The sequence below is a fragment of the Penicillium canariense genome (genome assembly GCF_028826845.1).
Source record: "Penicillium canariense strain IBT 26290 chromosome Unknown utg000003l_segment0_segment0, whole genome shotgun sequence".
Lineage (NCBI taxonomy): Eukaryota > Fungi > Ascomycota > Eurotiomycetes > Eurotiales > Aspergillaceae > Penicillium > Penicillium canariense.
Genome location: NW_026622730.1, coordinates 3,511,310 through 3,536,874, shown reverse-complemented (window position 1 = coordinate 3,536,874; position 25,565 = coordinate 3,511,310). Strand labels below are relative to the sequence as shown.

Genomic DNA, 25,565 nt, shown 5'->3' with positions numbered 1-25,565 from the left:
AACTTTCGACTATTCCGGAATTACATACAGTCTCGTAGGAAAAGATCGACTCTATAAGTGAATAAAGACGTGCTTCATGACTCACATTCTCCATAGGAGCCATCACGCGTGCTTGCGGACCAATATTCCGTAGTTGAGCCACGAATAAAGGTCACTACACACCCAATGGAAGGCATCCTACTGGAAAGGGGGCCAGGCTATCTAGCCATTATATTGCTTGAGACGATGGATAAAAACAAGCTCGTGTTTATCAAGATTCTGCGTTGCTTTGGCTATTTCGGTGATGTGCCGTGCGGCTTTAACTACTTGATGAATTTATCAATAGTCACTCTTTATAAATTTCATGGAAAATATCTTGCTAAGGAAAAATATCCCTGCCCCAACTATGCGCCTATCCAGCTTATGGTGTAAGGGGCCTTCCGGCAACTCACGTAAATCCCAGTAGCATGTAACGGGCCTTCACATGTCCGAATGTCTATCTCACGCCTCCTTGGAAACCTCAATAACAATCTTCTTAGCCGAAACCCCCTTTCGAACAATATCGATCCCCTCCTGAACCTTTCCCAATCCTCCCTTAATAATCTCCGGGTCCGGCTTCGGCACAAACTTCCCTGTCGCCAGAGCTTCAGGGAGATACTTACGCCAAAGCGCATCGCCAATATCGAGATCGACAAGTACGGGATCTCCGCCATTGACTACATCGTTAATTAGCGAAGGCAGCAGAACTTCCGAATAGAGAGAAACATACCAAAAATCATCTCAACATCATCATATTTACTTGCTTCCGGCCATCGTAAAACAGGAAGCTTCCCCCACCAAGTTTGTGTACAATCTCTGTACATATCACCTGGGTAGCTGGGATGGAGATACAATCCACGACCAGATCGCCTGTCTTGAGGACTTTGAGAACTTCTTCGATAACAGTCAGGCTGTTATAATCAATGACATGTTTAGCACCCAAGCTCGTGACCAAATCGTGGTTTTGTGCTCCAGCAGTAGTGACCACCGTCAAACCAGCAGCCACCGCCAATCTTTAAAGTCCAAAGTCAGTATTAAATGATCTGGGCTAAGGGTTTGCGGTATAAATATGATATAGGTGCTATGGTATTGTACGTACTGGATTACTGAACAGCCAACAGAGGAACTGCCACCCCACAACAAGATAGTCTTTTCGATTGGCTTAGGATCAAGCGAAGGAAGAGGAAGCCTGAGATGCTTAAAAAGCGCGCATCCAGCCGTGGAATAACAGAGCGGGAGGACCGCAGCGTTAGCCAGAGGGATGGAATCGGGAATGGCCGCAACCATAATTTCCGCGCAAGTCGCAAACCGTTGGAACCCAGCGTGACTTATGTTTTGTGTGAGAAGGTTATCACACTCGCCAATGACACGCTGGCCGATCATGAATCGGGTCACTGAAGAACCTAGCTGGACGATTGTTCCAGCGATGTCGGAGCCGAAGATAGAAGGGTATGGTATTGGAAAGTAGGGAGTGTCTTGCATCTACGCGTGTCTCTATTAGAATCAAATCCGATAGTTCAACGGACAATTCTTACCAGGTAATCAATTGGGTTGACAGCTGCATAAGCAACTTCGATAACGACCTCATTTTCCGTAGGTTTGGGCACGGGTCCTGGTCCGACTTCACATGTTGCCTTCTCGGTAGGAATCCAGGCAGCTTCGTTGCTAGTGATTGAAGACATCTTCTCTTCACGGGATACTAGTGTGGTGGAAATAGGGAGGCGTTGGATCTAGTTATAAAAAGGAACCTTGGAGGCAATGGACTTGTATTTACGGCGCCTACCTATGGGCCATCATAAACATATCAGCTAGGCGCTTACAGCGGCGGTGACCTCTGGGACCCGCATGAAGTTGATTTCCAATCAACTAGGTATGATTTCCAATCAACTATGGAACAGCGAGGATATATCTGAGCCCGAGAGTAGATAAGGTGTTCTCAGAGTTAACTAATCCGGATTAGGCCTAGCTAAATCTAATTTTCGAGGTTAGCGAACGAAGATAGCTTAGCGTCGTATACTAAGTCAGCAATTACCTAGCGATTCTAGCTAAATATTTCACGACCCTTGGCCTACTAGAAATTACTTCTTCGCAACACGCACTAGTATACGGAGGTGCATTTCAAAAGTTCGGCGTCGCGCACCGACCACCATATTTACCACTAGTCATATCGAACAGACGAATACACACAGTAACGTCGAACTACCCCTAATAATATTATTTTCTATCTTCCCATAGCCACCTACCTACCACCAACCGACCGACCGACCGACCGACCGACCTACCTACCTACCTACCTACCTACCTACCTACCTACCTACCTGCCTACCTACCTACCAACCTACGAGCTATTCAAAATATGCCAAAACAGCCAGATATCGCCACAAGAGCAACCGTGGTTGCTTTAAAGGCTTACACTAGCAAATCTTCGCATAAGATTGCTACGATTACCAATCTATCTATCTCAGCTGTCAACAAGATCTACGCACGCGCAATCGAGCGAGGCTTTGAGGTTAATCATAATAATATTCAAGATGCTTTTGTACAAGACGCCCAACGTACTGGCCGGCCAACTAAGTAAGACCAACCAACAACGACGACTATCCTATCTAAGGTGCGTCTAGATCGTTATGGCCGAGAGAAATCTTGTGCTGATCTTGCTGGTGAGCTTAGCAAGGAAGGAATTATTATCTCTGCTACTACTATTTGGCGTATCCTCAAGAACGCCGGCCTACGCAAGACGAAGCCAACTCGGAAGCCTGGGTTAACGAAGAAGATGAAAGCTGATCGGCTTGCTTGGTGTCTTGAACACTAAGCTTAGACACTTGATGATTGGAAGAATGTGATTTAGTCCGATGAAACTTCGGTTATTCTACTACATCGACGTGGTAGCTATCGAGTTTAGCGTTCCAAGGATGAAGCTTTTGTTCGATCTTGTATTCGTGAGCGTTGGAAAGGCGCTTGTGAATTCATGTTTTGGGGCTGCTTTACCTATGATAAAAAAGGCCCTTATCATTATTAGAAACCTGAAACTGCGCAAGAGAAACGTGAATCTAAGCAAGAGATTGAGCAATTAAATTGCGAGATTGAGCCTATTTTAAAAGCTGATTAGGAGCTTGAAACGCAGATGCGTCGTGTGAATCTTCGACGACAACCTGCTGGTAAAAGGCCTATATAGAAATTTAACCAGAAAACTGGCAAGCTTGGTCGTGGTCGTAAGGGTGGAATTGATTGGTATCGATATCAAAAACTGATTTTGATACCAAAGCTATTACCTTTTGCAAAGGAATGCGCTATTCAACGGCCGAATACGCTTGTTCAAGAGGATAAAGCACCGGCACATAGCCACTATATCCAACAACGTGTTTTTGATGCAGCTAAGGTTAATCGGCTAATTTGGTGTGGCAATTCGCCTGATCTAAATCCAATTGAGCCTGCCTAGCCTTGGTTGAAACGTGTTACAACCAAGAAAGGCGCACCAAAGAGTAGGCAGGAGGCCTATATTGCTTGGCAAGCTGCATGGCGAGAGATGCCGCAGGAGAAGATCCAGCGTTGGATTGAGCGTATCCCTACGCATATCAAAAAGATCATCGAATTAGATGGTGGTAACGAATATAAAGAGGGTAGGCTATAGGCAATACAATACAATACAATATAATCTAGCTAAAAATCGCCTAGTGTAGTAGGTGGTGGTCGGTGCGCGACGCCGAACTTTTGAAATGCACCTCCGTACAATAGCGCTATTAGATATAGATATATATAGGTGTCTACTAAACGTCTACTAGATATAAAGACTTTCTCTATAAGTCTTTTAAAACACTTGATACTATATAGATATATAGATATCTACTAGACGTCGGCTAAACGCCTAGTAGACACCTATATATAGTATTAAGTAGTTTTGAGATAATAAAATAATCCTTAGTTAAATAACTAGCTAGTTACGATTAGTGTGTGGAAGAAGGTAAGTTTACGAGTGCGTCGTATACCAAGGTTTTCAAAACGGTGTTCCTGGAGCTTTAGTCTAACCTAATTAGGAAGAGATCACCGAAACTCTAGGAACGCTATTTCTTTATCTCGAGCCGAGCTATGGAACACCATGGCGTGTGGCCTCCCCTATCCTGCTTACAATACTCTGTACTCGGCGTTAGGACCAAAGACCGTCGTGTTCTGGTCTGGTCTTATGGTCCTCTGGTGTCGGCGGCCCATTCCGCGGCCTAAATGCAGCACTCGTTTATGGTGGCGTGCCAAGAGAAGAGGCTTGGAATTTCGGCCGAAGAAATAATGTCGGAGCAAGCCAAAACTATATAGCCTAGTATGTTTCCAAGACGAATCAGATCAAGCGGAACCAATTCAGATGAACTAGATTGATTGATTTGGGCAGAAATCAGGAGGAGAGCTGTTGAAAGCAACCCCCTGCTGCACGTGCCTGTACAGCCGATACTCGGCTGTTACAATGCCTGAGTTCGTGACTAATCCCTAATTACATACAAATACCTAACAAATATGGGCCCATGTGTGACCTGTTAGTTGCTACAGTGGTAAGTTATCCCTTCATGTTCTGATAAATAATAAGCCACGATCGGCATTTCATGGTCGCCGCGGGAGTCACTGCATTTGTCCACAAGCGCCGGGCTGAAGTGGGATATCACTTGGGGGGAAGGATGAAAGCCTACGCTTCACTTCTGCGCACACTCTTTCCGTTCTTCTAATCGTTTTTCAGCCAGGTATGAAAATGACAGCCATCATCCCGTACCGAATCGCTGTACCAGACGAGAAACTTGAGAAGCTTCACCAGAAATTGAAGCTCACTGAGTTTCCGGATGAGCTTGAAGATGCGCAATGGAAATACGGAGTCCCGCTGTACGTATAGATCTTTTCCAGCAAGTAGGTCGAATGGAAAATAGCTAACACACTAAAGTGCGGAGATCAAGAAATTAACCAACTACTGGATTGAAGAATATGACCGTCGCAAGGTAGAGCGTGAACTAAACAGACTCCCGCACTTCCAAACTCAAATTACAGTCAACGGTTTCGATCCTCTTCCTATGCATTTTATACATCAGAAAAGCGAGGTCGAAGGCGCCATCCCGCTTCTTTTCGTTCATGGCTGGCCTGGAAGTTTCTTCGAGGGATCGAAATTACTTCCTCTCTTGCAAGGAGGAAACGGAAAGCCCGCCTTCCATGTTGTTATGCCTTCTTTGGCCAATTACGGATTTTCCGGTGGAGTCACAAAGGTCTATACCAGACAGGAAAGGAGTGGAAGTAGAGTGCGCCAAAAACCGCAAATGGGTTCAAAACCTCAACCCAAAACCCGAACCGCATTGGGTGCGGTTTCAAACCACCTAAACCGCACCCGAACCACACCATTGTGGTTCCCCATTGGGGCCCCAATAATAAAACCCATTTTTGCTTAGAAGTGCATAAAACTTCATACTATCTATATAAAATAGCTTACTACGCTATATATAGCCAATAAATATCGATAGAATATTATACATGTGATATTTTACCCCCACTTTAAAACCTATTAGGGCCCCAAGAACTATTGCGATTTCTAACCTGGAGACCAAAAAACCATCGCGGTTTTTGAAACTAGCCCCAAAACCCGAACCAATTGCGGTTTGGGTCGGGTTGGTTTTGCGGTTTTGCGGTTTTTGGCGCACTCTAAGTGGAAGCGTACCTGACTAATAATTGCAATTCGAGTAGGGACGGTTTGGGCTTGAATAGCAGGCTGAAGCTTGTCACGGAACCATGCTCGGGCTTAATTACAATCAATATGGTAGCTATCTTCTTCTCTTGTGAAGGTTTCTACTAATCCACCGCAGTGACGCAAGGAGTATGTTCAATATTCGACGTGAATACAGACCCCTGCTTATTTGACATTGCAGGGTGACTGGGGATCCTACGTAGCCAGATTGATAGGGCACAAGTACCCTCAACACTACAAAGCCTCTCACTTCAACCTGACAATGGCCCAGGAACCACTATGGACCGCAGAAAACCCCAAACCAGAATACACCGAGTAGAAAAGGCCGCTTTGAAGAGAGCTGCAGAGTGGCATGAGAATGGAAGAGGCTACTTCAACATACAATCCTCCAAGGTAAGGAGCTTTTCCAGGCACTCTATAGTTCCTCAAGTTGGTTAGTAACGATCGTTCTAGCCCGCTACACTTGCATTCTCCCCCGAGACTCCCAACAGGACTGCTAGCCTGGATTTACGAGAAGCTAGTCGACTGGTCAGACAACTACCCATGGACACTCGATATGCACCAAGGAATAAGATTGCAAACGGCTTGAATGCGAAGTATGATATGTCGGAAATGCATGCAGCGATGAACGATCTTCTCGATACTTTGGAGCCTCTCGAGATCGCTGGCTCTGAGGCTTGTCTCCGCTGGCTGTATCATCATTCAGTCTTGCGTGAGGGAGACGGAGTCATTTTGGGCGCCAGCAAGATACCGCAGATTATGCAGAACCTGACCGCTATATCGAAAGGACCCTTGCCGACGGAAGTGGTGCAGAAAATCAATTTGCTCTGGGAGAAGCTCCACTAGGGGGTTTTGGGCGATCTCATCTCTTTCCCATTTGTATTCGCAAGGGACAGGCAGCTTCGAAATAAAGGCATCAAAATCGAAGCCTAAATCTCCAATTTCAAAAACTTATGAATGAGAAGGCTCTCATTGGCCAAGTTAGTATAGTCGCGACTTTCATAAACAGAGATGGGGGGATTGAATCAATGGTTCCTTCAGGGATACCAGAATTAATTACGATCCACAAAGAAAATGAATGAGAAGCAGACGAAAACAAACTTCTATGAAAAAAGTAAGGATTGAGAAGGAGACCGATCGCAAATGCTCGTCTTTGTCGAGGCGACGGGGAATGGAATCTCAGGGCACGTGCCCGACGCGTCGCGCTTGGCCGCTTTCCCCCAAACCGGACGGACTTCGACTCGACTCGACCAGACGAGTCCTGCAGACACCACGGCCGCCAATTGTCCTCCCCCGCAATTCGCCTGGCTCCTCAGCTCTATTCTTATTCATATCCATGCTCGCATGCATATCTAACCGCCCTCCATAGCTGGCCATGTATCTTCCACGGCAGCTCATCTCGCACCTATACCTACAACTCCTCCGATCTCACCACCCGCTCTCCCCGCCGGTTCTCATTCTCGTGGCACTCGAACCGGACGCGCTCTGCGCGTGTCGGATCCTTACGGCACTGTTAAAACGCGACTATATCCCCCACAAGATCCATCCTGTCGCAGGATATGGCGACCTGGCGCGCGCAGGGGAGGAACTGGTCCGGCCGATGCAGACCATCAATGGCGGTAGCGGGGGTGTGGTGGTGTGTCTCGGGGTAGGTGGATTGGTCGACCTAGGTGAAATATTGAATTTGAACAACGCGGAGGACGGGGTGGAGGATATGGGAGGTATCGAGATATGGGTCTTCGACGCGCGCCGGCCGTGGAACCTCGGCAACGTCTTTGGTGGCCAGGCAGGACTGGGTCAGGCGATGGCGGAAATTGATGTTAACGCGCGACGACGCGGGCGCGGGGTGGAAAAAGGGTGTATCACGCCTGCTTACACGTCGAAGAACGGCGGCATCGTCGTATTTGATGATGGCGATATTCAGGAGGAACTCAGCAACGAACGCGACGCATTTTACGCGCTCTTGGAAATGCCCGAGGTGGACGACGATGACGCGAGCGATGACGGATCTGTTATTGGCGACGATGGGGACATGGCCTCTGGTTCTAAGAAACGCAAATCGTGGTCAGGACGTGAGGATGAAGACGAATCAGAAGATGAAGCCGGGCCTCCCCGTCAACGGAAACGAAGTAATTCGGTATGCAACCCTTCTTCCCGGTGCCAGTTTGACTACTAACGTGCGTTATAGGGCTCGTCGCTGGTCTCGTCTCCTAGCCGGCGAAGAACCGCCATCAATTCGTCAAACTCGTCCCGTTCCCCGACTCCTACATCAGATTCACCTTCACCAGCGGAGCCGGAGCAGCCATCGGCACGATCTCTAAAGCGACGGCTTCTTCGACTCAAGCGCAAACACGAGACAGTCTTGCAAAAATACTACTCCGCAGGAACGTCCTACTCGGAGCCGATCTCGTCGTTACTCTACTCTCTCGCATCCGAACTTGGCCGTGAGGACAACGATCTCCTCTGGCTTGCGATTATCGGTGCCTCGAGCTTGGAACTCAGCGGTCGAACCATGAGCGGTGTTGGCATTTCAAATACATCAGAATCAGGCGGATCCGCGGGCTGGGGTGGGCAACGTGGAGAGCATATCCGTCAGATCCTCCGAGATGAAGTCCACCGTTTGAATCCACCAGACCCTTTCGAGCGGGACCGAGATATCAGGGGGGAGATTAATGGTGTCATTCCAACCACAGCCAGGTCTCCTACAGATACATCGATTCGTCTCTCGCCTGAACCTCGCTTCCTTCTTGTCCGACACTGGTCGCTCTACGATAGCATGCTGCACAGCCCTTATCTGGCAACGAGGCTCCACGTCTGGACTGAGAATGGTCGCAAACGCCTCCACAAGCTTCTGGCAAAGATGGGCGTCAGTTTAAGCCAGTGCCACCAAAATTACACGCATATGGATATGGAGCTGAAGCGGGTATTGCGCGGGCGCCTTCTCAAATACGCGCCAATGTACGGTTTGGATGGGCTGGTGCCTCCGGAGCCATCTGGCGGCTATGCTAGCTCCCGTGAGGGCTGGGGCTTTGTGCGCTGCTGGGGTTGGAAGGCTTGCCTGTCTGCTACCGATGTGGGTGTCATTGTCGGTGCTATGCTAGAAGTTGGGCCGCACGAGGCCTCTGGGGCGTGGGATGTTAAACGCCTTCCACGGCCACGGGGTTCGAACGATGATCCTGAAAGCAGCGGTGGTCCCGGCGAATCCGACTTGGCTAGCCTTCTTCCTCGGTTCTGGAGTGCATATGATGCTCTCTCGCTGACGTCCGAGTCGCCTACTCTTCTCATGGAGTCCCTGCCCTTGGCCCAGCATCTTCACCGTGCCATTCTCCGCACTGGCACATCCCTGCTCTCTAAGCACCAGATTCGTCATCTTCGAGCATTTCGTATTGCAGTCGTCAAAGATGGACCCGATGTGAAGCTTTTCACTAATCCTGGCGCTCTCACCAAATTGGCTCTATGGATTGCCGAGGCCATCAAAGTCCAAGAGCGCGAGAAGGGTGACTCGGTCAAGATCGGACGGAAGAGAGCAGCGGGCACTCCTCTTGTTCTTGCCGGGCTAGATGAGGACCGAGATCTCTACGTGGTAGTGGGTACCGGTGGTGGCGGCGGCGTGATTGACTTTGCTGCCATGTCAAAGCGCCAGGAAGAACGCCGGCACAAGAAAGAGGCAAGAGAGAAGAAACAGAAAGAGAAAGAAGAGCGGCGGGCCCGGCGCGCAGCTGAGCGTGCCGTACAAGAAGACGATGATGACGAAGAAGAGGAGTCGGAGGAATCCGACTCGTCATCGGAATCCGAGTCCGAAGATGAAGATCCCCGGGGGAAGAAAAACCTACTCCGCAATCGGTTTGGCATTGCCTTCCAGGAGGTGGTCCAGGAGACCAACGCCCGAGTCCGCATCGACAGCTTCGACCATTGCGTCGTTGAGGTTCAAAAAGATGACTTGGGAGGCTTCCTCGAGGCACTGAGTTTCCGCAGCGTGGTTGGCTAATTTTCCTTCCCCGACCACATTCACGCAGTCTACGACCTGACATCTTGCACTGTTTTTACGCGTTTTCGGAGGCATGGGAGGGGTGGAACTTGGGTTTGGATAGCGAGGGGAACTGGACTCCAGTGAAAGGGCTATATGATGAATGAGCGGTGCAGTGCATTTTCCTCCCTCGCAAGCATTATTCACGTCCATCTGTCCATGATCATCTTGCATCTTGCATCTGAGCTGCCTGGGCTATGGCGTTCGGGGCGTTCTTTGTGTATTCTTTTGTGAAGTTTCTGTGATTTAGTATTTCCATGATTCGGTAGCCATCTCAACGGATTTACTTTTGCCTCGGCCTTCCTCCGACTTTCGTGGCTAAACCTTCCGAGCTCCCCGCACCCCCGCAATCTCGCGGTTTCCCCATCTTCCGAGCGTGCAGGCCCCGTATAAACAACTAGACGACGTCAATTGATTCAATTGATTCAATTGACATTCGCTCATTCTGCAAATACCCTCTGGCCCCCTCGAATCATCATCATGTCGCAATCACACCAATACCCAACTCTCCCGCGGGAAAACACCCTCGTCCAACTCCCCGCAGAGTACCCCACCGACGCGCAAGACCAGATCTCTAGGCTCCTCGCCACGTCTTCTATTAATCGTCTCGTTGTGCTGGACGACGACCCAACTGGTACCCAAACCTGCCATGATATTTCCGTGCTCGCCGTATGGGATATACCCACTCTCATCACCGAATTCCAGACTGATTCTCCCGGCTTCTTTATTCTCACCAACTCGCGTGCCCTCCCCCCACCAGATGCCCAGAACTTGATCCGAACAATATGCGAGAATGTCAAGGAGGCAGCAAAGTCCACTGGTAATACGATCGATATTGTTCTGCGCGGTGATAGCACCCTGCGAGGTCATTTCCCACTCGAGCCAGATGTCGCGCAGTCGGTCTTTGGTCCTGCCGATGGCTTAGTCCTGGCTCCCTTTTTTTACCAGGGTGGACGCTTTACCATCGACGATGTCCACTATGTCGCGGAAAGGGGTAATCTGGTGCCTGCGGGAGCGACACAATTCGCGCAAGACGCCACATTTGGATATAAAAGCTCGAATCTGCGAGACTATGTGTGTGAGAAAGCACCGGGCCGCTTCTCCACCGACCAGTTGCATTCTGTCACCATTGGTGAGATCCGGCGCGGGGGACCACAAGCTGTTTGTGAGAAGCTCCTTGCAACGCCTGCTGGTGGTGTGGTGATTGTGAACGCGGCCGCCGAATCCGATATGCATGTCTTTGTCGCTGGATTGTTGCTGGGTATGTGACACTATCCCACCCGGTTCCGGTATAGAATTGACAGACTAATAAATACCAGCTGAGTGCAAGGGGAAACACTTCCTCTACCGCACCGGCGCGGCCTTTGTGTCGACCAGACTCGGAATCCGTTCCAAGCCCCCTATCTCGGCGGCCGAACTTAAGCTCCCCTCCCCTCGCCAGACCGGCGGCCTTATTATCGCCGGGTCCTACGTGCCGAAGACTACGGCTCAGCTCAAGGTCCTCACAGACCGCCGCGGCGCAACCGGCAAGCTAGCCATCATTGAAATGAAAGTAGAAGACCTCATCGCGTCACCTGAAACAGCGTCACAAGCCGTGCAGCGGGTTGTTGAGGCGACGGAAGCGCACCTCCAGGCTGGGCAAGATACCTTGGTCATGACAAGTCGGAAGCTGATTACCGGCGCTGATGAGCTTTCGTCCTTGAAGATTGGGTCGGTTGTTGCGGAGGCTCTTGTCAGTGTCTTGCAGCAGATCGAGGTGCGGCCGAGGTATATCATTGCGAAGGTATGTAGTTACGTATCTCCTTGAGCATTTCGTGTAGACCTATTTGCTCATACGTCTTCAGGGTGGGATTACGTCCTCGGATGCTGCTACCAAGGGATTGAACGTCAAGCGCGCGACTATTGTCGGCCAGGCCGCGCCCGGGGTGCCGCTCTGGCTGTGCGATGAGCCGACGTCTCGTCATCGCGGCGTGCCTTTTGTCGTCTTCCCGGGGAATGTGGGTGGAGAGGCGACACTTTGTGAGTTGGTGGAAGGGTGGTATTAGACCCAAGCTATCGATATTGGTATCCAAGACCAGAATATAATACATAGGGATGGGTGATGTAGATGGGTTAGACGAAGAAAAACTGGGTATATTGCGTGGCTCTACCGAATACGCGTTCGCAGTAGTGTATCCAAAAGTCAAGATCTACAAATCCTGCTTGCTGTATGATGTGTAGTGAGTCCCCGTATATCCGTGTAGCGCTCGTAATACGTGAATGCATATCTCATTGCTGATCAAATAGATCAACCAGCTTCAACCCCACCAGAAGCTAACACTAATACCAGCCCGCAGCCCCCGAACATAGTGCCACCATCCCACCGGAATGTACAAAGACTCGCCCTCGTGCAGCACAGTCTCAACATACTCGGCCTGCATAAAACCAGGCCACATCGCATCCCACTGATCCTCTTCCGCGGGGGAGAGTTCAATGGCCGCGATGTCGACCTTGGAGGTGTTCGACATGTCGATGAGTCTCTTCGCGGGTTCGTCCTCGGACGGAGACCCCTCGTCAGACTCATGTTTCGAAGCCACCCATTCCTGTCCGCGTGGGTGGATCTGGGAAGCTGGCGTGTGGGGGGAGTAGAGGCGGATGTACTTGGTGCCCACCACCTGCACGAGTATGTTGTGGTATTGGTCGTGGTGGAGAGGGGAGATGGTCCACGAAGGGCCGATCCAGGTATTGACGATCGGGTCGATGGGAAGCTCCATCAAGGACGCCGACTCTGACGCATGATTGTCGTCCGGATCAGTTGGTGTTGATGACTGCTTCGATTTCAAGCCCGCTATTTCCTCCGTCATCTGTGCCCTAGCTGCTTCGCGCTCTCGTTGCTTCGCCAGATACACAGGCGTGCCGGGTTCCGGGCCAGGAGGATCGATGTAACAGCAGTCGGGGATGCCAATATCGTTGCGCAGAGCAGGAATCTGAGAGAGGAGGTCATGCTGCGCCATGTACCCCGTGTCCTCATCTTCCTCGGTCGCACCCAACTCGCCTTGCCGCCGCGGAAGACCCAAGTCCAATTTTCCTCGCCATATGTACCCGTTGATGAAGTCTTTAAACTCCATGAGTTTTTGGCCCCATCCCTCGTCTGTGTAGGATCTGCCGACCTCCACGGGAACGAGCCTGCGGCCGTTGAACGTGCGATCAAACCAGTAGTCACGGGAATTCCAGGGTCGCGTCGACATGGCCGGCCAGTGATCCACTGCATCTGTGATCACGAGCGGCGTACGGATATCTGAAATGTGGTTCTGCATGGCATCGAAGGACGGCGCCGACACGCGCTCGACAGGGTGCTTCAGGCGGGGCCCGGGGACGGATTCGGGAGGGAAAAGAGGCTGCGAGATCTTTCGGCGCTTAGTAGGGGGTTTAGCGGTCTCATCATCAGAGTTGTCTGGGTCTTCGGTGTCATAGGTGGCCGCCTGCAGCGTGGATAGCAAGGTCTCAATGAGCTTCTCTCGGAGCAACCCCCCGGTCATAAGCAAGGCCTTGTCCAGGACGTGAATGACATCTGAGATCCATGAGGAATGCGAGATAATTTGAATGTCCGTCTTTGCCTTCTTGACTTCTTGAATAAGCTTTGGCACGTCAAGTTTGTTTCCTGCAGCTTGCGGGGCCTGGGGGTTCAGGTCGTAGTTGCGGATGATGACGAGACATGCTTTCACGACAGACGCGTCGGTGTACAACCGTCGCCAGCTGTTGTGCACGTCTTTAAATGGGAATACGCGCAGTTTCCTGTCGGCGAGCTCGAGAGCTTTTTCGGTCTCGTCAAAAAGGAGGGTTTGGAGGTCGTCGCTGCATTGGAGGATCGGGTCGTCGGAGGTGGGTGCGGCGATGGCGGACAGCGCGTCGCTGAGGCTGGAGGAGAGGCTCATGGTTGCGCCGGAACGCGCGGGTCGATCCGAGAACGTTGGGAGAGATGGACAAAGCAGATATTCAGGAATGTTGTTTACCTCAAGGGAAAGAGGAAGTTAGCTGTCTCCATCTTGTGCTTGTTTTGGCGATGGCCTTGTTAGGTGCAAAAGTCATGCCCGACAGGCTCGGAAGGTGTGGCTCACCCCACCTACGGCCTGGACGATGGACACCAGTTTACTGATTTTGATGCATTATATTGTACATTGTATGTTAATGGGGATATTTCTAATATACAGAGTCCACTCGTAAGTCACAAATGGGGGTCTCTTTTACTCCAAATATTGCATCACCAGCTTGGGGATGCGAGAAACTCCTTCGCCTCTGATAGCGCTGACTGGAACAGCAGTCACCTTCTCTCTCCACCCGTCGACATGACCAGATGGGTGCTCGACAGAGCCATTCTCCACGGCAGAGAGATACTCTTGCAAAGCTCGGTACTGGTCTTGAGTGTTCTCGAGATCGGCCTTGGTGGCGACGACAAACCACGGCTTCGTGTGAATGGGTGGCATGGTGAGAGGTGGCAAGGACCCAGAGGATCTATAGTCGAGGGTATGTCCCGTTTCCCGGTCATCGGGGGATTCCAACTCGATCTGACGCTTTTGGGGCCGATCGAGCTCTGGAAGTCCTGCTCCAGACGGGTCCCAGTCAATCACGCCTTGAGTCTCTCTGATAACGGGTTCGGGGTCGGTGTTGCGAACCCGCTCGTACTCTCCGAGCTCATGCCACAGCTTCTGTACCTCCTGGACAGGATCTCCAGCGCTGAGGTCAAGCACAAAAGCCAGGATGCCCGCCCGATCAATGTGTCGCAGGAATCCCAGCCCAAGGCCCCGGTCCAGATGTGCGTCTTCCACCAAACCCGGAATGTCAGCAATAGTGAAGTGGGTTCGTCGCGTCTTGCCCTTCGACTCAATGAGCGGCCGGCCCTTGTTGTCATCCACAATTACTGTGCCGATGTGGGGAGACAGGGTAGTGAACTCCCAGTTTCCGATGCGAGTGCGACTGTTGGTCAAGGAGCGCAGAAGCGTGCTCTTTCCGGCGTTTGGTTTGCCAACTAGACCAACATCTGCGAGTAGCTTGAGTTCAAAGTCAAGCTCCAGTCTCATTCCCCCTTCCCCCCGAGACGCGAACTTCGGTCGGCCCATGGAGCGTGTCACGAAATGCGGGTTGCCCAAGCCGCCAGCGCCACCCGCAGCGAGAAGCATGGGCTTATCCATGGGCTTGGAGAGATCAAGATAAATGGGCGCTTTGGGCTCCATGGCCGCAATCCCCTGCCTCCGCGGCTTGAGTCGAGGAAATGCCACCGTCAGGAAATCAGACGGGTTGGCGCCAGGATGAAGCACCCAGCGGTCGTGTCGAATCGGCGTGAATTCAATCTCATCCTCATCTGCGGGTGCCTCCTTTGGCTTTCGCCTCCGGGCGATCTCCTCTGCAACGGGGTCGTGTCGCTCGACTTCGCGCACCACGGTGCCGACGGGAACCTGGAGGAGCACATCGTCACCTCGCTTCCCTCCTTTGCTTTTACCCTGTCCGTTTCGTCCTCGACTGGCCTTGATGATACCCCTTCGCGCAAGTTTGTGTAGACTGGTCAAGCCCTCGACAGCTTGGATGTAGATACCGCCTCCACTGCCGCCATCGCCGCCGTTCGGGGGTCCCTCTTCAACATACTTCTCGCGTAGGTACGAGACGCATCCGTGGCCGCCAGCGCCCGCGTGTACAGTGACGTGGCATTTGTCCTGGAAGATAAATCGCGAGTAATCTTCTGGGGCTGGGTTCAAATGCGACAGATCCGAAGGCTTGTCATGGGAAGTGATATCGTCATCGAATCGCACGCCGGTCGGTGATGTGCCTTGCCATCTCTGGCCGATGATCAGAGGACAAAAGACTCGAGGACGTCTTGTTGAGCAGAGCCTCGTTCGGGTAGGGAGAAGCGGCCGTATGGGGAGGTGTAGACAAGCTCGAGAGGGTGCCATGATGCTGCGCGGTCAATGACTATTCCAACCTCATTCTGCGCTGCATAAGCTTTTCAACAGATCGGTCAGCCCAATATCAGAACAATGCGGTTCTTTAACAGCGAAAATGAGTCTTCGTAGGCTTCAAAAAGATGATTTAAGAGGTAATGATGAACGAGGCGCGGTACACCACAAAATCATTAGTCGTAGATTTCTCGAGCGCGCAATGGCTATCATCACGTGTCGATAAGCGAGCTATCAATTCCCGGTCCCATCTACTTTCCTTCACATGAGCCTCAGCTATATGGCATTTGACTCAGTCGGGACCTTAAATGTGCCATGTGTATGGCATGATCTCTTGAGCACCCCGTAATTTGCATTCTCGGCAAATTCAGCACACCGCGTCCCATCCGAACACATGCTGGCATACTGTTCGGGCCAACGCAGAGTAACGAACGTCTTCGATTGCGCTCGCCGCCTCTCTCGTTCCACTGCTGCCCCAAATAATCTGAAGTATAGTTCAGGATCGGCTCTACAAGTCCTACGATGACCGTCAATTGTCGTAGCTGCAAAGTGCTGCCGTGCATGTCGAATCAACCCAGCGTAGTCGTCGGTCAACCAAAGAGGAAACTCGATCTTTGATTAATCTTTTGAGGATCTCGTCCACCCCCCTTCAAGTGCACCTCATGAGCTCAACTTTTATGACGATGGAGTCATTAGCGAATACGCAGCAAGCTAGGCCAGCCTTGTCCTGACGTTGGAGGAGGGGGGAAGGCACTCATTGCACATTACAATCTTTTTTTCCATGTTGGGGCTCCAGCCTTAAGGGCTTCACAGAACGGAGTGCCCCGACATCGAGCTTTGCCAGCAGGGTTTCGTGACCGGCAAAATGCAGATGAAAGTTCAGCTTGAAAATGCAGGGAATCTAGATTGCCCTCCGTCGACACCCGATTGGAACGGTACTTTTGGCCCCTCCTTTGGCAAGCAGGCTGGCTGCCCCTCATAGGCATTCAAGAGCTGTGGCCAATGGAGTGGCTGAACTGGTTCAGCCGATCTTGTTTATGCGTATCATATGGGCCAGACCACTGTGAAGTCCCCGTTATCAGTCGGATTCCAGATAGTCTACGTGTCGAGGGGTCGCGCGTCTGGTGGGGTAGTCTAGCATGACCGGGGGGTGGACCTTGTTTGTGTCAGCTTCCAGTGATCGAGAGGCACGCTGGTGGGCTTGGGATGGTAATCGATATGTGAGGGTCATAGACGGGTCTCTGGATGGCCAGAATCTCTGCATCACTCGATCTCGATGTATCTAGCCGTAGACCTGCTAGTGACCTCCCCGTCGCTCGATGGGGCAGGCTGTTCATGGAAGGCCAGGGGATCTCATTATTGGCCATTTGAATTTGAGATCTCGGATCTCAGATCTCGCAGAGATAGATGTGATTAACAACATGCAGGTGCAGCGAGATCTACAGTTATAGATGAGACGCGCCGCTGTCGAGACGTGCATACATAGTCGCTCTCAGTAGTATCGGGTTTAGCGTGGTACTGACACCAGCCCTTCACACTACGATCACATACGCGATATATCACGGAGTTTATCCAGTCCAGTGCGAATTTGGAATACATTGACAGCATGGACAAATTAATGGTGCAATCGCTGCATAGCATCGATCACTGTGGCCAGAACAGTGATTGGCCCACTATCTTGATTCAGCTATGGGGGGATCGTCACAGTTGGAGGATTTGGTGGATCGTCTGTCACACTTGTGGCGCGCAACATTTTCAGCAGGACAATCTCTACTATCAACATTGCCATGTTTCAGGGCTTTACGGCAGATCTCTTCCTCTACAAACCAATTCCTCCGGTATACAGGAGCAGCCTTCGCCCGAGCTGGCACAAGGACAGCCGAGCACTAAGAAAGCACTGTGCAGTACTTTTGTGAGATTGCCCAAGATCCATACCCAGCTGTCACTATGACCGGGCTCCCTGATACACGTGAGTCAGTGGTAAACAAAACTTCACAGTTTTTTTTCTAGAATTCATCCCATGCTGTTAGACAATCTGTGCTTTGGGCATTCGTAAATGACGCGCAGCCGAGCTAGAGATATATTGATGCATACTTAGCTGGCGTTACAATTCCGAATGATCCACTGCGCATCCATACATTTTGCGGCTATTCGTCGGAACTGATATGTCTAACCCTAAAGATATGGCCGGCCCCATCTGACGGCGCGTCAGCCTCAAAGAAGTTCCCTCCGCGGAGCGACTCATTCAACCAGTCACTTTTGATGCCTATGCCGACTCTGCGGAGCAAGATACCATGTTTGCTCACGAGGGTGGAGTCCCTCTGGGGCGAGGGCGAGCAGCAGCGGACAAGGTGTAATACAAGTGCTGGGCTGCTGCAGGGGAAGAATGTTATCCATCACTTCTCCCCAAGCAGATCACAGCGCCAGCTTGTTCACGAGAGCCCCGAGGACTGTGAACATCGTCAATCCGTCCATCGCCCCTCACCGCGCAGTTAGGCGGGGCGGCAAAGTTACAAAGTACTGGCGCCGTACAAAGTACGTATCAACTCCGGCCCAAAGTCCATGGACCCACGCAAGCAGGTTTTTTGGCCAGTCTTCTGGAAGAGACGGCTCGCAAGGAACCGGGGACCACTGGATCCTCAGGGTGGAGAACAACGAGACGAGGCTAGTGAGAGAGGCTAGAGGCAGAGGCTAGAGGCATCCGGGTCGGGCTCGATCCAACAACGGTCCTCAAAATAAAGAGAGGCGCCCTAAGCACAGCTGACGGTGGCGAACAGGGTCGACGATGGTGCAAGGGTGGAGAATTTTCCTCCAGTCCTCAAAGGGCAGTTCGTAACCTGACCAAGAAAAAAAAAAAGGAGAGATGCTCACATGACCGCAGGGGGAGTCAATAGTGTGGAAAATCGTTGCAAGGGCCCAACACATCTCAGCCAGTCATCCGCCCAAGGAGTCCTTCAGCACCGCCATCAGCCATTCATCGAGCGCTATCAACGACTCGGAGTGGTTTCTTACCCGTCACCGCGGCACCGGATCCTGCATTCCGATGGGGCTGCGTCGCCACTGGCGGGGGTGCCGGGGAACCTTCCTGTTGGTCGAGGGGAACGCCAGGATGAACCGGGTGAAACGACGGGGAAAATGGAGTGTGATGGAGTACGATGGAGTACGATGGAGTACGATGGAGTACGTTGCGGTCAATACCGTTCTCTGGGAGTACGAATTAACTAAATTCAGTGGAGCTGGGTGTCTTGCTCCACGGGGATTGACATTGGGTCGTACCGTGGGCCCTCTGGGGCTTCCGACGTTTCCCTGGCGGCTCTGGAGGACCCCCGGCTGGGGCGCCGCCCACAGGCTATGAAGTCACCGCGATCTGCCCGCTTTCATTGGAGCGCGGATGTCGCTGGTGCTTCCCGGACCAGACCGAACATTCCAGTGGTACGTGAGACACACTAAAAATCAAGCACAGGAACAGGGACAGAGGCGCAATCTTGACCGGCCATGGAGAGTGCCAAACTAAGGAATAACAAATGCATCCACCGAAGCGAGGATACACATGAAACATAATCACACATCAGCACAAATTGACGCGCCCCAGAAACCCAATCTCCTGATAGCGTACTATCGGACCCTCGGTACTTTTGTTCGACTCCGTCGCCCGAAGTACGGTCTGTCAGCTCATGCAACCTACAGTATATTCCTGGTCACTTTCAGATTTCAGAAGCAGCATTCCCTCTGAGACTCCGTGGTGTATGAGCCTTGTGATAATTCGAAACATAGCCTCTAGGTGCGCAACAACAAGAAAGATACACCATAAGGACCTGTCAACATGCCAGCCAGGAGCTACTTCGGAGGTAGCCCAGGTCCACTTACGCGTACTATGTACCGGCCGCGCCTCCCCCTTCTCCTGGTTAGTCCGACATCGTCACCACTACCCTAGCTGCCGCTGGGAGAACCGGGAAGTCAGCATCAGAACTCAGGTGGCAAGTGACGAAGAAAAAGTCTGTCCCCGACCTCGATCTTATTCCAATAGAGGCCCCTCCCAATATCGTGGACTTGGAGCTAACCGCGCTCGGCGCACCCGCAACAAGGAGCCGGATCGGTCTCGTCGCGGAGTACTCTGTATCTTCCGTACTAATGTATTCCGTACAGTCCATTGAAGCCGACCCGCCCATACTTAGCATTTCGCGCTAAACTTCGGTCTCGATCGATCGGGAACGGCGGGAAGTTACGTATATCCAGAGAACACATCGCAAAAGGCGGCAGCGCAGAAAGCCATTGGCCCTGAGGCCGTCCAAGCAGGCTAGCCCGCCACGATAGCTTGCGGACCTGCATGGCCCCGAATCGAGCCTTCGCGATCGATTGCCTGAAGACGAACCCGAGTGATCGACATGTATTAATCCGTCCCATTATTGCCCATTTGCAATTATGACCGAGGAGACGTCAGAATGGTTCCTGGTTCTGTCGCGCGACCTCCGGGGTATGTACGTAGTGCGGGACTGTTCGATTTGCGATTCGCATACATCCCCTTCCTGTTCCCTGACGACCGGATCATCGGGAATGTGAGCATGGTTTTGCTCCTCTACACCGCCGAGCAAGTCGATAGATCACAAATAAACCACCCGCGGGGGGTCAAAACACATCAACCCAAAGTCAATGCTTGGCCCGGCCCCCTAGGCAATTTGGCCCAAGTCAAAAAAAAAGAGTACCGTGCTAAGAGGACCAAAGTTAAGTCCCAAATACCCCAAATAAAAAGTACGTCCGGTATGACCGGATCGCTTTTCCCCATTGGTTGCTGGCTGCTGAGACCAGCCGGTGGGGGGTGGAGCTTCGCGCTGCCCCAAGCCCATACTTTCCATGCAACTGTCAAAACCCGACAATTCGGCGCGACAGATGCGCTGGGCGTCGATCATGAATCCAAAGTACAGGTTGACGGACGTCGAATGCTATGGACAAACGCCATTGCCCCACGGGTCAACCGCCGCTGAGACGAATTTCCGTGACGATTGATCGCGACCGCCACCATCTCAATGTGGCGGTGATTGTGGCGGGACAGGACGATCTCGATGCTGCGCTTGAAGATCTGAAAAACTGTAGGCTGATCATCCCTTGCAATACACTTCCTCCGAAGGGGAGGTCAGATGGGGATGAGGCCATGCAGATAGAGCTCGCAGCGGAATGAAGGGAAAGCTGCGCATGTCGAAGAATGTACTCTGTACTCTGTGAGGAGAATGGCGTGAGCACGGGCGATGCTGGTGGATATACCCGATTTGACTGCCCTGCCGGGACCAGTCGACCGATGCACGGAGGGTCGGCAAGGACATTTTCTCCCAACGAGGCGGGCCGGGCTATTTGGTCCGATATACTGGTCTACTGGTAGGCTCCCGAATTCCTGAAGGGGGATCGTATGATCGAACGGAGGATCAGGAACAAGACGCGAAGGACCCCGAGCAGGTCATCCATGCTTTGCGTAACCCCCCAGCACCCGTGCTACTATGTTGACCTGGCCGGTACTCACCGTCTTTTGAGGTTGCTCTCCTCGGGCAACGATTGACGCTGTCGGATCATCGATGTAGGCTACAGACGCAGCTCCGGTTCGAATCGCAATGAGCAGGCAGGATGGGCACGGGAAAATTCCTCCGGGCTACCGGTGGTGCAGACGCAAATGTCGGGGTGTTACGCGATCGTCGCGACACTTGTTCGCGGGGCCTGCATTCGGGGAGCAGCGGGGACGAGGTATAGATGCTCGGCCTCTTAGTCCTACTGCCCGAGGGGCTCTCGGTTTCTCGAACTGGGGCAGGGGTAAACAAGACAATAGAGCAAGAACCCACTGCAGCCAAGCTGCTCACCGCTGTCACTGTCAACCCTGGCCCCCCACCTCGCTGCGTCGACCACGTCTCCTTTGTTCCTGGGAGGCAGCCGGAGAAAGCAGTCACCCAGAATTGTTCCATCTGGTGCCCTCTCCCCTCCCCGCCGAAGCACCGAAGCATGGATCCCTCACCTTGCTGCAAGGCTTGCAATCAAGCTCCATCCACTTTGATCGACGAGCCGGACCCAACCCCCAATGAGGACTAAGAGACGTGGGCATCGGCTTGGATTCTTGATTTCTTCCGAGCAATTCCATCCCCAACCGCCGTTGGGCCATTTTACCTTTTTTGTTTGTCCCCTGGCCCCTGAGCCCGGGCGTGAGCCCGAAGCTGAATCTGAGCCTAAAGCCTTCCGATCAGTCCGAGTGGACATCAAGGCAGACACCGGATGAGGACCCCGCGGTTTTCCCGACGCAGTCGCGTGACGCATGGCATGGAGAGCTGCTTTGTTTGGAGCTCGTGAAGTCGTGATGCCCCCCCGGTCACCGCTACATCGCAACCATCCCGTCGAATCAACCGGCCTCGGCTGTCTCTCCGAGCTGTCACCGGGAATCCTTGGTTCCCTGCAAAACCCGACCAGGCCCCTCCGTATTGGCTCGCTGGCCTGGACGCAGGGCGTCTTCTATGCATTGCTTGCATAGAAGGACTCGGTAAGAGAGCGTCTGCCCGACAGCCCTGCAGTCGGACCCTTGATTGGTTCCCATGGCCGCGGGTCTATCGTGGCGGAGCCTAATCAAGCTGACATCGACTGATGCCTCGCGCTGATTGCTCAGTCACTTTGGCCACCGCTGGCCGTCTGGTACAGCTGTAGGTCTGTAGGTCTGTACATGGACTCGTGGTCGATCTTCCGGGACTTTGTGGCCGAATCATTCACCACCAGTCACTTTCACACGGCGCCCCGGCTTTCTCTATTGATCCTGTTGACTTGGCCGCCCCCCCTTGTCATCGTCCCCATCCTGGTCCGCCCCCGCCCCATGGAGTCCCCCTCGACTATACACCCCTCTCCCACCCTACCCATCTACCGTGAAGCTAAGCGGTCCTGGCCGCGGAAAGTGTTGTCCAAGTACGGTGACGTCGGTTTCGACGTGGACCCATCTACCAGAGGGTCTCACCGGCTTTTCGCAATCTTCCCCCGCCTTTGGGCTCACGTGGCTGACGATGACCGTCCTTCATAGACCGTAAACTGCATGTCCACTTCTGTCGTACTTCCGGAACCCAGCTGGTATTGTTTTTGTACTCCGTACAAGACGGTGGTACAACGATAGTCCCACTTGTAAGAAAGCTTTCCAGGCCATCGGGTCCCCGCTACGTTGGCCCCTTCCGCTGGGTCGGCACTTTACCGACTTTTTCGATAGATTCGATATGCAAGCCGTCTCCACGAAGAATCGCCCCGTTCTGAGATCGATGCGCCTCGTCAGACTGCTACGAATCCATCGAAGCTATCTCGACTGTGGAGGAATTGCGATTGCCATTCCGTATCTGCGCGGACACTTTACAGCCCCAGTCTCGATTTCAATTCCATTCCTTGTTTTGCAAGCTGGAATTAAAGGGGGTCGTCCTGAGGCGATCGGCCCCGAAGCGGGTCCGTAGTCGAGACCCGCAGTGTCGGTGAATTTGTGACGAGCTCAGCTGATGACCTCCAGTGGAGTTTTCGAGAAGGACGCGCCAAAAGTAATATCCCTTGGGAAGTATGAAGACCTGCTGTTGTTGTGACCGGCCCCCTACCAACCCATGTTACCGCCCCTCAACAACCCTCTTGACAGGACGATGATCGCCCCCCCCCGTTATAACCCCCCCCCGTTATAATCCCCCCCCGTTATAACCCCCCCCCGTTATAACCCCCCCCTTTATGCTGTCCAGTGAGCGCCGGATCGGGCGGTCCCAATAATCAGACCGAGAGAGCGCTCACAGGGACTACGAGGACTGAACTTGAATGTACGGTGTAGGAACATGTACTACGCAACGTTGTAGAGAGTATAGTTGTGCAGTAGTCAGTATACTCGGGACAGCAGGAGCATGGGATTGACCGTACAGAGTGTATTGTTCATCCGCATCTACATCCATTGGCATTGCGTGGAAGTATCAGGCACGCCAACCGACCCAGGGTTTTGGATACACTTCGCTATTCAGTGGTGCTGGACCTATGAGGAGGCCCGAAAATACCAATTGTCTGGATGATAGGCAGGGCTGCAACGGCGTGAAGGGTGTTACAGTCCCGACAAAACCGGCAACAGCGCACGTCAACGTCGAATGCTGGGAACAATCACCATTGGGCGACTTTCGAATGTACACCGCACATCTTGAGCCCTGCGCCCGGGTCCTGCCCGACTGTACACCACGGGACGGCTGAACTGAAGTGCGCCTTGCGATCAGTTAACCGGAGCCTCGAATCAATGTGAAACACGCGGGTTGCCATTATTTTTTGGTTGATTACGGAGGATTGTTGGCGGATTTGTTGATTGCGTAGAAAACGAAAGGGTGCGCCCCCGTCATCCCATGGTTTTCCACAAGGCTCTCCATTCCTCTTTCACACGTCGCATCCCAGTCTCAGCTGGTGTTGGTCAGCGGCAACGTCGGGGAAGACGATCCTTTCCACCCGGCGTGAAAAAGAGATTGAGTTCATTCATCTCCCGTCTCCAGCTAGGCGGACCCGAACCCGTGGTCCGTAGCGGGCCACTATTGAGGCGGCTGAGGCTTTCCCATTATTCCGCGACACCAGAGTGGATCCTTGGTTAGTGCGATAGCGCGAACCCCGATGACGATGGCTTAGACGTACATTTTCCAGTCCATATCTCAAGCGTATCTCAACACGACAGAGTATGCTGAAACCCATTGAATGATTGTGGCGGAATTCCCCCACTCTTCGTCTCCGTTACTATCGGCGCTCCCCGGGGGCCTTGTGCCCGTTGTCCCCTCGACTCGGTCTAGTTAAACCGGGTCTCGGCAGGCGTAAACGGCAAAAAAAAAAAATAATTTAAATCCAATTAAATATGCACCTCCTCAAAAAAAAAACCATGGGATTAAATGCTCCAGGAAATGGAATGGACAGTTGCGATCTATCATCTCACTAGAGCGCACTAAAACCAGAGCTCCGGGAGTGAAAAAGGAGAGCCGAGGGCGTAAGGTAAGCCGATCATCCTTGCCTTACGCCATACGGAAGGGAGAATCACCTTAGCGCGCTTTTAGTGAGTTGACCTTGCCCCCGTCGGGCTCTAGAAGGGCACTAAGGAGTCGCCTCCTGCTGTTCCCCGGGGCCCGGGGGTCGGGGCCGTGGGTCTTACCGGTCCAGGATCCATCAGGTACGGAGAAGAAGTACGGTATTAGACTACGAGCACCCAGAAAAGTACGGTAATGGAGCCAAGAACCCGGTATCAACCTTGTCCTCAACCGTGACCACTTCTGGCGCTGGATCTGGGGTGGAAACGGATCCGCCGAATGAGAGGGCCCCATCGAAGGACAAGAAAACACACTAAACAGTCGTGAAAAGTGCCAGGTAGAAGCGCCGCCCTGGCGATGATCTGATCTGATTGATTTGATCATTGATCGGGGCAGGAATGGGGATCGTGACAATCGGCTTCGTTCCTAGGAATCCTTTTCCAGACTGGTCCTGGTCGTTCGGCCTTGCGGATTGGCCATTGGCTCTTGGGTATCGGGTCTTGGTTCTTAGCCCCGTTTGAATCAGTCTGAACAATGACGATGTCTCGTCTGGTCGTGTTCTGGTTTCTCCGTTCCCCCCGGTACCTCGGTGTGATGCTTTTCCCTTGCCCATTGGCTCCACCCTTTTTTCTTTCCTTTCCTGTCCTCCAGGGTATATTTTCCGACGTTTGCCTCCCCCCGTCTACTTTCTCCCTTTTCTTTCAGGCTCTCACCGTTTGAATTTCCTTTTGACTTTCAGTGGAATTGGGGAAATTAATATTTATTAATTAATGCTATTAATGATAATTTGAAATTTTCGGACCCTTTGATTTCTTCCCCCTATGCAAGATGGACATATCATTTTCTTTTCCGTGGTCCCCCTCCAGTCG

General features: G+C 52.3%; 8 protein-coding genes across 8 annotated transcripts; 5 read left to right on the top strand and 3 right to left on the bottom strand.

Annotated features, from left to right (window-relative positions):
- Positions 1-480: 480 nt before the first annotated feature.
- N7482_006144 (zinc-binding alcohol dehydrogenase family protein) lies at positions 481-1,700 on the bottom strand (the record flags this gene model as incomplete). The annotated part of the gene is made up of 4 exons (XM_056688269.1): positions 481-695; positions 871-1,031; positions 1,118-1,500; positions 1,554-1,700. 4 exons carry the CDS (start codon positions 1,698-1,700, stop codon positions 481-483), a joined length of 906 nt encoding a protein of 301 aa, XP_056543824.1.
- Positions 1,701-2,549: 849 nt separating this feature from the next.
- Positions 2,550-2,830, top strand: N7482_006143 (uncharacterized protein; the record flags this gene model as incomplete). Its single annotated transcript, XM_056688268.1, has 2 exons — positions 2,550-2,592; positions 2,640-2,830. 2 exons carry the CDS (start codon positions 2,550-2,552, stop codon positions 2,828-2,830), a joined length of 234 nt encoding a protein of 77 aa, XP_056543823.1.
- A 1,914-nt stretch (positions 2,831-4,744) lies between these two features.
- N7482_006142 (epoxide hydrolase N-terminal domain-containing protein) lies at positions 4,745-5,833 on the top strand (the record flags this gene model as incomplete). Its single annotated transcript, XM_056688267.1, has 4 exons — positions 4,745-4,882; positions 4,944-5,343; positions 5,615-5,648; positions 5,725-5,833. 4 exons carry the CDS (start codon positions 4,745-4,747, stop codon positions 5,831-5,833), a joined length of 681 nt encoding a protein of 226 aa, XP_056543822.1.
- A 435-nt stretch (positions 5,834-6,268) lies between these two features.
- On the top strand, positions 6,269-6,571 carry N7482_006141 (uncharacterized protein; the record flags this gene model as incomplete). Its single annotated transcript, XM_056688266.1, has 1 exon — positions 6,269-6,571. The coding sequence occupies one exon, from the start codon at positions 6,269-6,271 to the stop codon at positions 6,569-6,571; it is 303 nt and encodes a 100-aa protein (XP_056543821.1).
- A 529-nt stretch (positions 6,572-7,100) lies between these two features.
- Positions 7,101-9,713, top strand: N7482_006140 (cell division control 45 family protein; the record flags this gene model as incomplete). The annotated part of the gene is made up of 2 exons (XM_056688265.1): positions 7,101-7,862; positions 7,914-9,713. 2 exons carry the CDS (start codon positions 7,101-7,103, stop codon positions 9,711-9,713), a joined length of 2,562 nt encoding a protein of 853 aa, XP_056543820.1.
- Positions 9,714-10,232: 519 nt separating this feature from the next.
- Positions 10,233-11,797, top strand: N7482_006139 (uncharacterized protein; the record flags this gene model as incomplete). Its single annotated transcript, XM_056688264.1, has 3 exons — positions 10,233-11,013; positions 11,072-11,535; positions 11,597-11,797. The coding sequence occupies 3 exons, from the start codon at positions 10,233-10,235 to the stop codon at positions 11,795-11,797; spliced, it is 1,446 nt and encodes a 481-aa protein (XP_056543819.1).
- A 252-nt stretch (positions 11,798-12,049) lies between these two features.
- On the bottom strand, positions 12,050-13,666 carry N7482_006138 (putative JmjC domain protein; the record flags this gene model as incomplete). Its single annotated transcript, XM_056688263.1, has 1 exon — positions 12,050-13,666. One exon carries the CDS (start codon positions 13,664-13,666, stop codon positions 12,050-12,052), a length of 1,617 nt encoding a protein of 538 aa, XP_056543818.1.
- A 309-nt stretch (positions 13,667-13,975) lies between these two features.
- N7482_006137 (GTP-binding protein Obg) lies at positions 13,976-15,676 on the bottom strand (the record flags this gene model as incomplete). Its single annotated transcript, XM_056688262.1, has 1 exon — positions 13,976-15,676. One exon carries the CDS (start codon positions 15,674-15,676, stop codon positions 13,976-13,978), a length of 1,701 nt encoding a protein of 566 aa, XP_056543817.1.
- Between the last annotated feature and the right edge of the window lie 9,889 nt (positions 15,677-25,565).